Below are 13,739 nucleotides of genomic sequence, written 5' to 3' on the forward strand. Positions count from 1 at the left end.
GCCAGAGAAGAAGTGGATGTGCAAAAGGTCACGTACAACGTGCATGAGCCTAGAATGTAACTTACCGATGCATTGCTGAGAGTTGCAAGGACGACCTTCTTCTAGAACACCCTCGCACAGGTACGCCTCCTCAGGTGGTGATTGACAGGTGCGTATGCGAGTCTGGACTCCACCTCCACATTCACTGCTGCACTCCGCCCAGTTGCCCCACCCACTCCAGCCACCTGTATTAAACCCACACACAGACACGAGCACAGTCCATGTGAATGTAATTCCCAAGAAAAAGCCATTTATTAATACATTTTTGTGACACAAATTAAATTTCCATCCCTGCTAAGCAATAATGTTCTGATTTCGGAATTCATTATGATGGTACTAAGAAGTAGAAATGGAACCATAAATACCAGTAGGATACGAGTCCCTGTGTTCTGCTCCCTCATGAATGTTTAATAGCAGACATTGCTGCCTGTCTGATCCCGGAAGCCCCGACAAATATGTATTAATCTGCATGAATAGAACATGAAGCTGGACCATGTCCAGCTGCAGACATTTTTAATTACTCACAAATCAATTGTACGGGGGAGGGTATTTAATTCTACACTCAGTGCCGCTCTACCCGGAAAATGAGAACTGAAATGAAAGTGAGAAATAATCAGATACATTCTATATTTAAAATGTCCATCAGAAGATTTTAACATATATTACATGAGAATGGTCCATGCAGACAATGTAAAGATCAGTTAATGGAGCCAATATTAGATAAATGTCAGAGATAATAAAAGAAGAAATCTCAACAAACTAGTCAAAATAGAAAAAAATTAATTATTTTTTTAAATGAAATGCTTAAAATCTAGTTAAAAGAAGATAATAAGAATTATAAAAGAAGAAATCTAACTCGACAAAACAGTTAAAAAAGAAAAAGAAATCTAGTTAAAAAAATAAATGCTAAAAATCTAGTTAAAAGAAGCACCAAGTGTTGGTTCATATATTTTTGAAAAATGTTTATGGCATTTCCAAAAATGCATGAAACCAACATCAATTACATCATTATATATATATATATATATATATATATATATATTATATTATTATTATTATTATTATTTTTAAATTACTCTATAAATGTCAAGTGGTGTATGTATCACAAACAAAAAACAAAACAAAAAAACCCTCTTAAACCTTCAGTTTTTTAGAAGGTGAAAATAAATGTCAAATATTATGTTGTATCATATTCTTTCTTTCATTTATTTATTTATTCATTAATTTATTCATTACATTTTTGGATTATAAATATCATGAAGTTTATAACATTTTAAACAAATCACAATAAATGCATGTCAAAGGTTTGGTAAGAATTATAGCATTTGTAGTATTTATTTACAGAATATTTATTGCATGTTTACACTAAAAAAGTTGTAGGATTTACTTTTCACTACACTTTTCACTTAGAAAATTCTAGCAAATTTCACAAATATTTATGAAGAATTGACGAGTGACACATTTAATTAAACATGACATTTTCAAGTAAATTGTACTCCACAAAAGGTTTGCTTTATTTACAACTATGAAAAATAATTTTTACAGTGTATGACTGATATTTCATTAAGATTTATTTTTAAAGTAGCAGACAAAAACAGACGACACACACATACAATTTAATTTAAACACCAAAGAGTTTTAACTCAGAAATTGAAAGCATGTTCATTAAGAAGGGTAATAATATGTATGAATTGTATATTTAATGTATTTCTGAATACCTTAATAAACCCAGAGAAAAAGAACATGGGTGTCATGCCATTGACCCTAATATCAACTGAACCCTTCCGACCATTACATTCGAAGCATCCCTCTTTCAAAGCCCGAGTTAATACATTACGCCACATAAAGGCCAGATATAAAAACAATTTATGCCTTTTCTGCAGCACTGATACAAATCTGCTGGCAAGCGAGTGCTGAAAAGCAGAATCAATATCTATTTGTTTGAGCAGGATGAGCGATTAATGGCAAATTGTTTACTTGGGGTGCTGAGATTGGCTTTGCCGCATGTTGCGCGAGACACATCACCTGATAAAACATAACGGATTCTAATCTTCAATGCCTCAGCCTTGAATATACAATCAAATGTCCTCCTTGCACAGCAAGTGACAATCTCATGCAAAATGAACCGGGACAGCTCTCAGTGCGCTGCCCTGATTAATCCCATCCACCAATCACACTTCAAGTCAGATGGCTTCATCAACCAATTGCACGTGGCATAAACAGCATGCACAGCCAATCCCTGCTCAACGGGGGACCATAAGTGGCAAAAATCAGTCTGAAATAAGTTACTCAGCTTCTGTGCTGAATGACTTCAACCTTATATAAAATATATGCGAGTAAGGAACAGTGAAATGAGTAGGGTGAGAATATTCGCAAGGCAAACAATCTTTAGAAAAGCGAATACGAATAAAAAAAAAAGTCCAGATAGGAAAAAAATAATACGCCATTTGGAGATAAGATTTTCTCTCTCTGTGAAAAACGATGGGAGAGTATAACCTTTTTTTGGCTCAGTAATCACGGGCTGAAGGAGAAAAGGGGGGGCAGAATAATATAGTGTTTTCTTTCTCTGTCCCCAAGGACATTTTATTATGCTTTCAATAATTTAGTGTTAATTCAGACTCTTTGCAGCAGACGCTATATCATCTTTAAACTCTCATATTCGTCCTCTGCTCGGATGTTTCTTTCTATTCATCAGCCCTTCCTCCATCATTCTGTCTTTTCGCCTGTTTTTCAGATTGCAGCTGCAGCACGCACCTGCTTTCAAAGGATGAGTGTGTGGATATACATCATTTTGCCCATTAGCAAATATCATCTTGGCTTACGAAAACCTCAAAGTGACCTTCACTTTCCCTCAGTGGTGAACAGAAGGTCTAATAATGGCTCAAGTGACAGTGATCTGAATTCATCAATACAAGATCTCACCATAATCTCACCTGCCCAGTACATATCTGCTAGGAAACCAAGGTCAGTTGGTACATCTAAATTACACCCTACATTCAACTTCATGCATTGGTTTCTGGTTGCTTACATGCATTAAAACACAGACTGTGGGTCATTGATGGAAAGCGAAACATGGGAAGCGCTGACACCCAGAGGATGCTACTAGTTATTGGCATCCATGTCGCCAAGTGTGCAAGCAAAAAAAAAAAAAAAAACTAATAAAAAAAGAAGAGAAATTACAAAAATAGAAAAAAATCTCATGTTGTCTGATCTCTTTAAAAAAAAGTTTTTTTTTTTTTTTTTTTTTTTTTATAATGTTGGAATAAAATGGATTTCTGAAAGTGTTTGAGCAAAAAGAAATGAGCCATCCATCATCTCACACCTTTTTCCCTCTGTCCATCTCTATCTGTCCCTCTGCTGGCTGCAGCTCACAGGTCTAATCCACTCTTCTGTGTGTGTGCATTTCTGCTGTCAGTATCCTGCTTAGAATAAATATTTGAACAGCTGTGCTTACACATCTCATTGATTAACCTCACTCCAGGGGCAGGAAACACAACTTTGGTTTGCATCCTTGCCGCTTCACATAATCTTTCCCATCTTGCACCGCAGTGCTCAAAATGGCCCACACAAACCAACTCTCAATTAAATGACCACACAATTCCTACCCATGAATTTTAACATGGTTTCTGTCAATATGTGGGGGATTATATTGAACAACAGCTCCTAATAATTGCACAATTTTCCTTTGAGATTTTAATTGACTTGAAACTGTGGAATAATGTTATTCTATCATGTTTTGACAGATTTATTTGAGACATTCAGGCAGCAGGTGATGTACACTATTTGGCTCTTAATTAAACATTTTGATGTGTATTTAATTAGCAGTTGGTGGTTTGGAAGTGGTCTGGTTGGGTTTTCTGATGCCAAACGACTATACTGATACTGTCTCTAGAGATGGTATTCAATGCAGATATGACCATAAAACATCACATCAACAGTTTTTATTTACTAGTAAAATAAATTGTATTTATATTAAAATATTATAAGCTCCAGCATCCTCACAAGAGAGGATAAGCTGTTTTTGAGAATTAATTTTAATTAATAATATTAACCCTATACATATTGTTCACATTATACATTGCATATGTTTTTATAATTATACATAAGTGTATCCTGCTACTATTTATTAAATGCTTAATTTTTTAATCCATGAGCCAATGAGAGTGTAACTGATCATGTCACGAGAGATAATAATAAAAAAATCATAATGAATAATTCATAATTGACTTAATTCATTAATGATTCACTTCAAATGAATAGTAGTGGTAAAAGCTACTAAACTAGCTATAAGTGCAAATAAATAAACAATAAAGCAACAAACACCAATAAAATTAGGCAGAACAAGTAAAAATAAACAAAGAAAGGTCTTTTCATTCATCTTACAATGTCTGTTTATGCTTCATAAAATTCAGTGATGGAAATAGTTACAAGAAATCTAAGTTAGTCTAATTGATTTCTCAAAACTGTTCACTGATAAAAATGCAGACGGATGTCAGTACTAATTCAGAGTCAGATGTCATTATATGTCTATTAATCTCAATTAAAACACAATTATGAATGCTTTTATTTTCGAATAGTGTAAATGTATAATATTTAAAACAGCTGTCAACTGTCTATATTAGCAGATTTAGACTTGCTTTGTGTCAGTTCCTAACACAATTAAACATTTTGTTCTGTTGTTTCTTCTCTGGTGATATGATCAATCACATTCTCTCTCTTTGGCTCATTAATGATCACTGGGCTTGGGTCTTTTTCTATCTCATAGGTTAATCCTGATGATTGCGATTCGTGTTTAGTGATGATCACTGCTTCTGCTCTGTCTTTCAATGGTCACACAATGACAAAACCAGTGACTTCTCATCAGCGGAGTGCATACGCTACAAGATTACGGCCTGGGTCTGGTGGGGAGCTCAGAGTCTGCACTGTTTACCGACGAGCAAGTAGATAAACAGATCAAAAGTACGACAGAGATATAAATAGGGGTTTGGTTGAATGTTCTTTGGTTGCAGGTGCGGGTCAGAGAAGTTGACGTTTCAATTCCGAAGATGGATGCCTCTCCTCAGCAGGAACAAAAGGGGGAAAATCTAGCTCGAATCAAAAACACCTTCACTAAAAGGATCAGATGGGCCTCCCACTTTTCACAGGCCCACAGATGAGTGGAAAAATAATAGGCTTTTTTTATTTTCCTCTTGCACATCAATCTTCAGCAGAGAAACATCTGCTCATAAGACCAAAAGGACGTGGGTTCACATGTGAACACACACACACACACACACAAACATACAAAAGAACACGCCATCTTGCCCTCACTTCCATGCACTTTCATCTCTCAGATCAGTGACCGCCAAAATGGATCATCACATTGGGGCTGAACTAACCGGAACAGCATCAAACTCTCAGAAACTCCAAGACCTTTACAAAGAAATAAGTTTACTTTATTGTTTATTTTTACAGGGACAATGCACAATTAAAAGTAATTGCACCAGAGTTAGCTAATAGCTAATTTACATCTGCTGTCCCTGGGCAGGTAATCAAATTAAATAACATACAATATTACATATGCACCACATAGAACATCACAATACATATATCCACAAAAGTAAAAAAAAAACTATATATATATATATATATATATATATAAAACACAAGACTTACAACACAGTCATTAGTGGTTAAAAGTTCATCTAATTTTAAATGCTAAGAAGCAAGAAAGCACCCTGCCTAATACTAAATAAGCTGGATATGAAATTGCAATTTTGATACTGAGATTACATATATTTACTATATATTGAGGTTGATTAAAAGACAAATAATGAATAATAGCATAATCATTCCAGCAGTCAACTGTGATAAATTGTTTTACTTAAAAATGCTACTTATGAATGATTTACTTTGTGAATTTCAGTGGGTACATCTAGTAAACAAGCCTTATTATTGCAGCAAGTTAGTTTAATTGAATTCTCCAAACTGGCAGCTGTCCACTATTAAAAATGCAGGCAGTCTTTTAACGATGATACCCTTCATAGCCAGATGTTATGGTATGTGGAATGCAAAGTCTATTATTTAATCTCAACTAAAACACAATATATGTCATTATGGTATATGGCATTTAAGGTGGCAATCTAAAATCATAAAAGGCTTTTGACAAAATGAATATGAATGTCACTACACTGAATGACAAAACTAAATCAGAGCTGTCTACTTTGCAATTGCCCATTGCAATGTTCCTTTGGTTGATGAATGCCGCTTTTCTATTTTTGACATGAGGCACAGCTTTCGACTAAATTAAAATTATTTTATAAATATATGTAAGCATAAATGGCTTGCTATGAAATTAATGTTTTTATATATTGAACTTTTGACCATTACAATAAATCTAGCTCATTTCTGGTCTATGACCTTAAAAACTGAAATCATATTTTAGTTATCTTTGCATTTATATATGCAAATAGAATGTGCTTTATTATTGTAATTATTATAAAGTAGCCCGTAAAAGTTATTTTATACCAATTAATGTACATAAATAAAATAATATAAATTAAAACAAACACCTGAACTACTTTTGGATGCTCCACATGTTGAATATCCGGTGCTGAACTAGTCTAAAATCTAAACTAGCCTTTTTTTTACTGCAACAGCGGTTATACTTTAATATCAGGTTGAGGAGGAACGAGAGAGAGAGAGAGTAAGAGTGAAGGAGAAAATATGAATTAGCCCCCATATGGTTAGTAAACTTGATTAAAACAGCCTTCAGATTGGGAATTGACAGTGTTCATACTGAGTGTCTCACTCTGATCCAGTGTTCCTATGGAAACCACTTTGGTGGCACATGTATGTTGCAGAGCCTTAGGTGCATTAGACATTTCTACATGCCCATCTGTGGTGCCTCTCAAAAGTATGGGGCTTTATCAGACAAATAACCCCTAATCCCCCTAATCAAACCATTCATCGCTCCTCTCTCAATATCTCCTGCTCGCTTTCACTGGGTCAATCTCAGCATGTTAGAAGATATTTTCTATCTTTTATAGATTCTATTTTGTATGGACTGTGGGTTAGATGTGACTCTAGAGATGTGAGAGGGGCTAATCATACAGATAGGTCGGGGAGCTCCTTCCAGCACTGTTGTCTTTCACTCTCCATTACAGACACACACACATACACCCACGCACAAACACAACAGGTCTATCTGCAGGAGCATGTGCTCACTAATAAGCAGCTCCCTAGGAATTTTAAAGCTCAAACAGGGCCAGACACAAATCTGTGTGCATTTTGATATCACAGTTCAGATTTGTTCATTTTAGATAGTCCATCCAAAAATGAAAATTCTACAGAAAAAAAGAACGAACAAGCCAAAACATTTTCGGTTCCCATTGACTTGCATAATATTTTTTGAACGTACCATGGAAGTCAATGAAAACTGAAAATGTTTGGTTACCAACAGTCTCCAAAATATCTTCTTTTGTGTTTTACAAAAGAAAGTAAGTCATAGAGGTTTCGAATGCCATGAAGATGGCTAAATGATGACAGAATTTTCATTTTTGGGTGGACAATACCTTTAAATAAAATAATATCAGTGGTTGAGTCAACATTATTAACTGTGCCTTATCTATATCTACCTGTTCTTTTTTCATGAACCTTAAACTTGTTTTTTTTTTTTTATTCCAAGCAATTTAAGAAAGACAAGCTGACAAGCTTCAAACAATATATTATGGCACAATTTCAATGTTACTTAAAATCATCTTAAAAATCCTTTGTTGCATTTCTCGCTTGTTTCGCTGTTGTATTTCTCATTGGTAAGTTGCTCTGAATAAAGTGCTAAATTAATAAATGTAAATATAAAATGACAATGTATGTAAATGTAAAAGCTAGGCGTTGATGCACTGAAAAGGCAGCAATATTGGAGAAAAATGTCGGTCTAGCACACAAAAAGTCTGGTTGTGGAACGACAAAACTCATGCGGCGTATGGCTTTTATAATGTTTAAAATCGATTGGGGTGTCTGACTTCCAAAGGAGCTTTATAATAAAGAATTCTGAGGGAAATTTAAATAAGCAGCACATCGCTTGCTGCTTCCAACAAGTTGAAGTCCAGTCAGTGCTGTTCAATTCCACCAATGCTGAGAGATCAGAGCAAGTGAACAAACATGCTCGCTGTTATCCAATCCTCGCTACGTGTTGCTTCGCTTTGAAGCGTACAACCAATCATTTTCGAAGATCGGACATAAGGGGCCAATCATTTGTGCAAATGTAGCGCGGGCACTTCCAGACAAAGAGTGTTCAGAGAAAGAGAAGGAAATTAGCCCATAAACACATTAACAATCAGTCATCTAGCAGTTACAATAACCAATCTTTACCAAACAAGTCCCACTCAAATTCTAGGCAGTTCCAGACAAACAACATTAGGATGAACCATTTGGCTCAAGCGGGGAATGGTCGATCTGCGTGATGCTCATGCGCGTCAACTGACCTATGTCCAAGGCCGTTTCTCAAACGGAAGACTGCATCCTCTGGAGGTCGCATTTGTAGGCTGTATACATCATCAAGCCTGGTTTATTTCAGTTAACTGAGCATAACATTCGCAAATCAAAAGCATATTATAACAATTTACACTTAACTAAGAATAATGGCCAAATTTATAACTGTTAATATTCTAAAATAATATCTTCTTTATGACGTATGCAGCCTACAAATGCAACCTCCGGAGGATGCAGCCTTCCATTTGAGAAATGGCCAAGTCGCAATATCAAAGGAAATACTTTTAATAAATACTACATTTTGTATAAAGAAAACAAGCTCATCCTCACATTATTCCAGACCCATACGGCTTTCGTTCTTTTGTCAAAAAGAAATGTAGAATTTCTGAAGTCTGTGTTGGATCGAAGTCAAAACACGAATCATTATTAATGCTGCATTCATCGGAATTATTATAAATACAAGCTTCCTAGTCGGAAATTGGATATGAACGGCCTTAGAGATGCCTTATAAGGTCAATTTCCGAATAGGAAACTCGTATTTACGATAATTTACGATAACATCGTGAATGTAGCATAAGACCTGAGTTGTGAACCGGATCAAGTAGGCTAAATCATTGAAAAGTTTCGACGCGTTCAAAAATCGGAAATCTTATCTCATAAGCACGCCAAAGATTCCAGGCTGCCTAATGGTTGAAATCCAGTATAGCATGTGAGTCATATAAACTACTTTTTTGATACATAATTTTTAAAGTTCGAAAGCCTTCATCCCTATTCAGTGCAGTGGTGTAATTCATTCATTTTGTGTGGTAATTTTCACCCTTTTTTTTTTTTGCATTGTGTCATTATTGTTTTCTTTGATAATTAAACATTTTCTCTAAATTTCTATTGCAAGAAACTTCTTGGACATTTCACTTTTTTTAATATTTCCATTATTCTCAATGCTGATTCTCATTACTGTTATACCTTTTTTTTTTTTTTTTTTTTACTTGCCACAAAGCACCTCTCTGGGGGTTTCTACAGATTTAGAGCTATTAAGACAGCATTATCATGACAAACATGAGTTGAAAATAGAGATGATAAAACTTAAAAAGCAAAGTAAACAATGAAAAACTGATATTCTCTTGAACAACAATGTAACAGCCTCTTGGAACAAACACCCTCAAAAATCCATCATTGAAAGTGTGCATGAAATAGCGATGAACCCCTAAAGCAAGACAGATGTCTGACAAATTTACCCTCCCACCCATCCCCTGTGTATGTTTACAATGGACTAGCACAGTCTCACGGCTAACATACGTTCTTAAAACACATATACTCATCCTAATGCACACCCAACCTGGGGCATTTTTTATTATCAAGCATAGAGGCAGTAAAACTGCTTAATTAAAACATTAATATTTTATGAGCTCTGGAGAGCCATAGAGGGGCCATGAGCTACATTGTCAACAGTAGGAGAACGAGAGCTAGAGAGAGAAAAAGATACAGACACAGACCATCCGTCCAGCAGAGATAAGCGTTGTGCTTATTCTTCCCAGAGCAGTGGGAGCAATTTTATATGCTGTACGCTAAAAAACTTGTGTGCCCCTGGTGGCCAAACATGCTCATAACACCCCCACACACCCCCACACGCAGTGACAGAGTGCTGCCCACACAACCGTTTTCAGACATCCACAATGAAACGACTCAGCATGAAACGGCTCACTGGCGTGAGGGATTGTGTGTGTGTGTGTGTGTGTGAGAGAAACAGAAAAGAGACACGACTACAACAAAACAGTGATAAGTTAAATCTTGTTATTGCGCCTAAAGATGAAGAACTGAGGACTATGGGGGCAGTCAATTTAAATTCCTTTGTTTAGCAACATCACAGCCAAGCTATTATCGGCTCCGCTCTCAATTCAAAGCGCATCGCTGAGAAATAACAAGTACGTACTTTCATCTAGTTTAACCAAAGCTCTCTGAGACACATCGTCCCGAATAATAAAAAAGTACAAGTCATGAGGAAAGTATTTTCCGCTGTCATCACCTCACACCTGAAATTCTCTCCCCTGCTTTTTCTCACTCGACTCCCCTTCCGTTCTGTCTCTCAAATCCAGCCCGTAATCTGTCACTGCTCTGAGCTGCGAGAGATGAATCTACTCATCTCCCATGATGCCTTGCCTCTGAGCAATGGGTCACATTCACACAATAGACACGCCTTTAGCATTTTAAGATGGAATGCACACTCTCTCCCTCATGTGTCCCTCTATTTAACGCTCCACATTCCCTCTTAGGAATCGGAGGGAGGTGGGCCCTTTCCACCTACGGGGGATGTGGGAGGAGGCACATCTCCAAATTGGCCACACATAAAATGGACAGCGTGCCATTAAGACTGAGCTAGGGATATCCATGGAGCGATAGGTCTTGTAGAGTAGCATTGTAATGATGCACAGCCTGTCTTTCAAAAGTCATCTTTCATTCGCCTTTCTGCTCTGGCTCCATCCGATGGGCCCAGCCGGACATTCCTGGCTTGCCTCCCAAGCTCACGATCAATTTATGAGATGTTCTCTCTTTATCACGCCCTCCGTACATCTATTCGATCTGCCTTGCTTATCTTAGGGGCTGTTCACATATAAGTTCTTGCTGTATATACATACATGAGACAAGTGTCTTTGACTGTTGTGACACATCGGCATTAAGGATGGGCCACTGGCTGCGGAACATTTTATATTAATTGATCGTGTTAATTTTTTATACCTTGCAAACTTAAATGTTTGTTTTTTTCTTTTATGTATTCTACATTGTCTACAATGTAAATAGTGCTGATTCATCAGCAACATGTTATATACAGTAGCTGGTTAAAATAGATGATGTTTTATTGACATTGCAAAATTCATTTGTGATCTTGGAAGCATAATTTATAATATTTTGTTGAAAACTTGAAACCAATCAATAATGCTTTCCATTGGATACAATAATTTTCAAAAGTATGGAGTAAACATTATAACTGTAATTTTAACACCTAATTTAATGATAAATATAAATATTTCTAGCAAATATACACACTACCATTCAAAAGTTTGGGGCCCATAAGATTTATTTAATGTCTCTTATGCTCATCTAGGCTGCATTTACTTTATGAAGAACATAGTAAAAACAGTAATATTGTTAAATATTGTTGTCTTTTCTAATACAATGTATTTTAAAATGTCATTTATTCATGTGATGGCAAAACGGATTTTTCAGGAGCCGTTACTTCAGGCTTCAGTGTCATGATCCTTCACAAATCTGTGGTGAGGCCAGTGAACATGTTGACAGGGCAACTACAAAATTAGAACTAATTTCTAGTTAGAAGGTTCCTTCTATATATTCTATAATATTTCAGTTTTTGCTTACATGATCTATAAGAATTTGTAAGTAAAATGTATGTTATACCCAAACTATACTAAATTATTATAATAAATTAATCTCCATTTTTAGCAATTTTTGGAGGCAAGAACATATTCTGTGAAAACGGCCCCCTTATCACTTGGTTCAGCTGTGTAACAATCACACATATTATTAATTACACACTTTTAGTGCTCTTTTACAGATAATGTTTGAACACTTTGAGTTGTGGAGATTCGTCACCCTCTTGTGTTTTTTTAACAAGCAGAAAAAAAGTAATGCATAAAAGAGAAGGAACAGAAAGTCCACAGAAAGGTCACACAGTGCAATAGGGTGAGTGATCTTCCAGTCCAATGGCTGCAGCCTCTCTAGGGGTTGAGTTTCTGTGCCACATCCACTCTTGGAGAAGAAATCACATCATAGCTCTGAACTCAGTAACCGGCCCTATTCCCTTCCTAATAATCAATCTCTAAGCGCATCACCACCACTATCCCGTGTCACTCCCAGAGCATGTCTGCCGCATCAACTCTCCCACGGGCCGATCCAATATCCCTATCTGAACCCTCACAGGATCACACATGGCGCCAAGAAGCCAAGGTCACCCAGCTAGGACACATCAGCTGAAACCTAAAACCTTGTTTTTTTTTTACCTTCATCGGTTCTCTCTGAACTCTTGTTTCTTCAGCTTCGATTGTCCTGTTGCTTTGCTACTAAATAAGACAAGCTACCAAACCCACAGTGGGAACAGAGAACAACATTTTTTAATTCAATAACTACTGAACCATGCTGAGTTATAACTAGACAAAAACTGTTAGCTTACCGCTAGTGTCAGTGTCAGCTGTTCCTTCTTTCACAACAGGGATGCAGTTCTCCAAGTAGACCCCGTCCCGGTAGCATCCACTGGTTTCTTTGTCCGGTGGGGGCTGGTCCCAACATTGGCATGGTGTCTGCATGATGCCACAGGGCCGGTTGGAGGTACTGTAGGTCAGGCAGTCCTCCAACCATTGGCACAGCATTTGACAGGCAGCCATGCTGGGGTTACGCTTCCCAACCACAAGATACTCCATCTTAAATTCCCCATCGCCATTCCTGGATCCAGCGCCCGCTCTGGGCAGCCCTTTCCGGATCTGCAGGAATTGTTTCCCGGCTTCCAGGAAGGCAACGTGGGTAGAGGCATCACACAGCTTCACCACCTCGTCGAAGCTCTCCATTCCGAGGAAGGTTCGTGTCGTCTCCAAGAAGGAGTCAAACTGGAAGGTCCGGTGCTGTCGGGGAATGCAGTCTCTGGTTGGTTTCGTGACCTTGATGAAGATGGTGTAGCGCCTTGGGTCGGGGTTCTGCAGGGTCCAGGAGCAGGGTGTGCTGGGAAATACTGAGGACGAGAGGAAGAATCCAAAGAAGCGGCTCTGGACCAGTGTGGAGCAGGTGTCAGACTCCGGACCAGAGGGGGCAGCGTTGAGCATGTCCAGCCGCAGCAGTTGGAGAAGAGGGAAAAGAAGGACCAACGATGAACAATTCTGTAAGAATTTTGATATCATGGCTGTAAACGGCAGAACGGTGTGCAGAAAAGTGTGAGGCTGAAGATATCTCTTACTGGGAGCCTCTTCTTGTTAATGTAAGATCAACAGCCTCGTTTTGTTGACAAGCCGATATTCTCAGATGTTTGCAGAACCGTCTGAACTGACAGCTCAGGATGAGAGGGAACTTTGGCTCATTGATCCAGTTTGCTGTCCATGATGCCAGACGCCCTCAGAGAGATCTGCAGGATTAGAGAAGACAGAAAAAAGACTGCATAAGCCAGATGGGAAAACAACAGCAATTATCCATTGACCAGATAAGAGTGAACATAATAACTTCAAAAGTGT

The 13,739-nt window shown here is 37.4% G+C and overlaps 1 protein-coding gene across 1 annotated transcript in view; it reads right to left on the reverse strand.

Moving 5' to 3' along the window:
* Positions 1–13,412, reverse strand: part of LOC306887512 (adhesion G protein-coupled receptor B1-like) — a gene marked incomplete at both ends in the record, with an annotated part of 68,332 nt that extends 54,920 nt beyond the window's left edge. The window contains 2 exons of the mRNA XM_079445296.1: positions 66–224; positions 12,695–13,412. Of these exons, the coding sequence (XP_079301422.1) occupies positions 66–224; positions 12,695–13,412 (877 nt within the window). The remainder of the gene's footprint in view (positions 1–65; positions 225–12,694) is intronic.
* Positions 13,413–13,739: the final 327 nt, after the last annotated feature.

This window comes from Barbus barbus, assembly GCF_936440315.1.
Source record: "Barbus barbus genome assembly, chromosome: 21".
NCBI classification, from domain to species: Eukaryota; Metazoa; Chordata; class Actinopteri; order Cypriniformes; family Cyprinidae; genus Barbus; species Barbus barbus.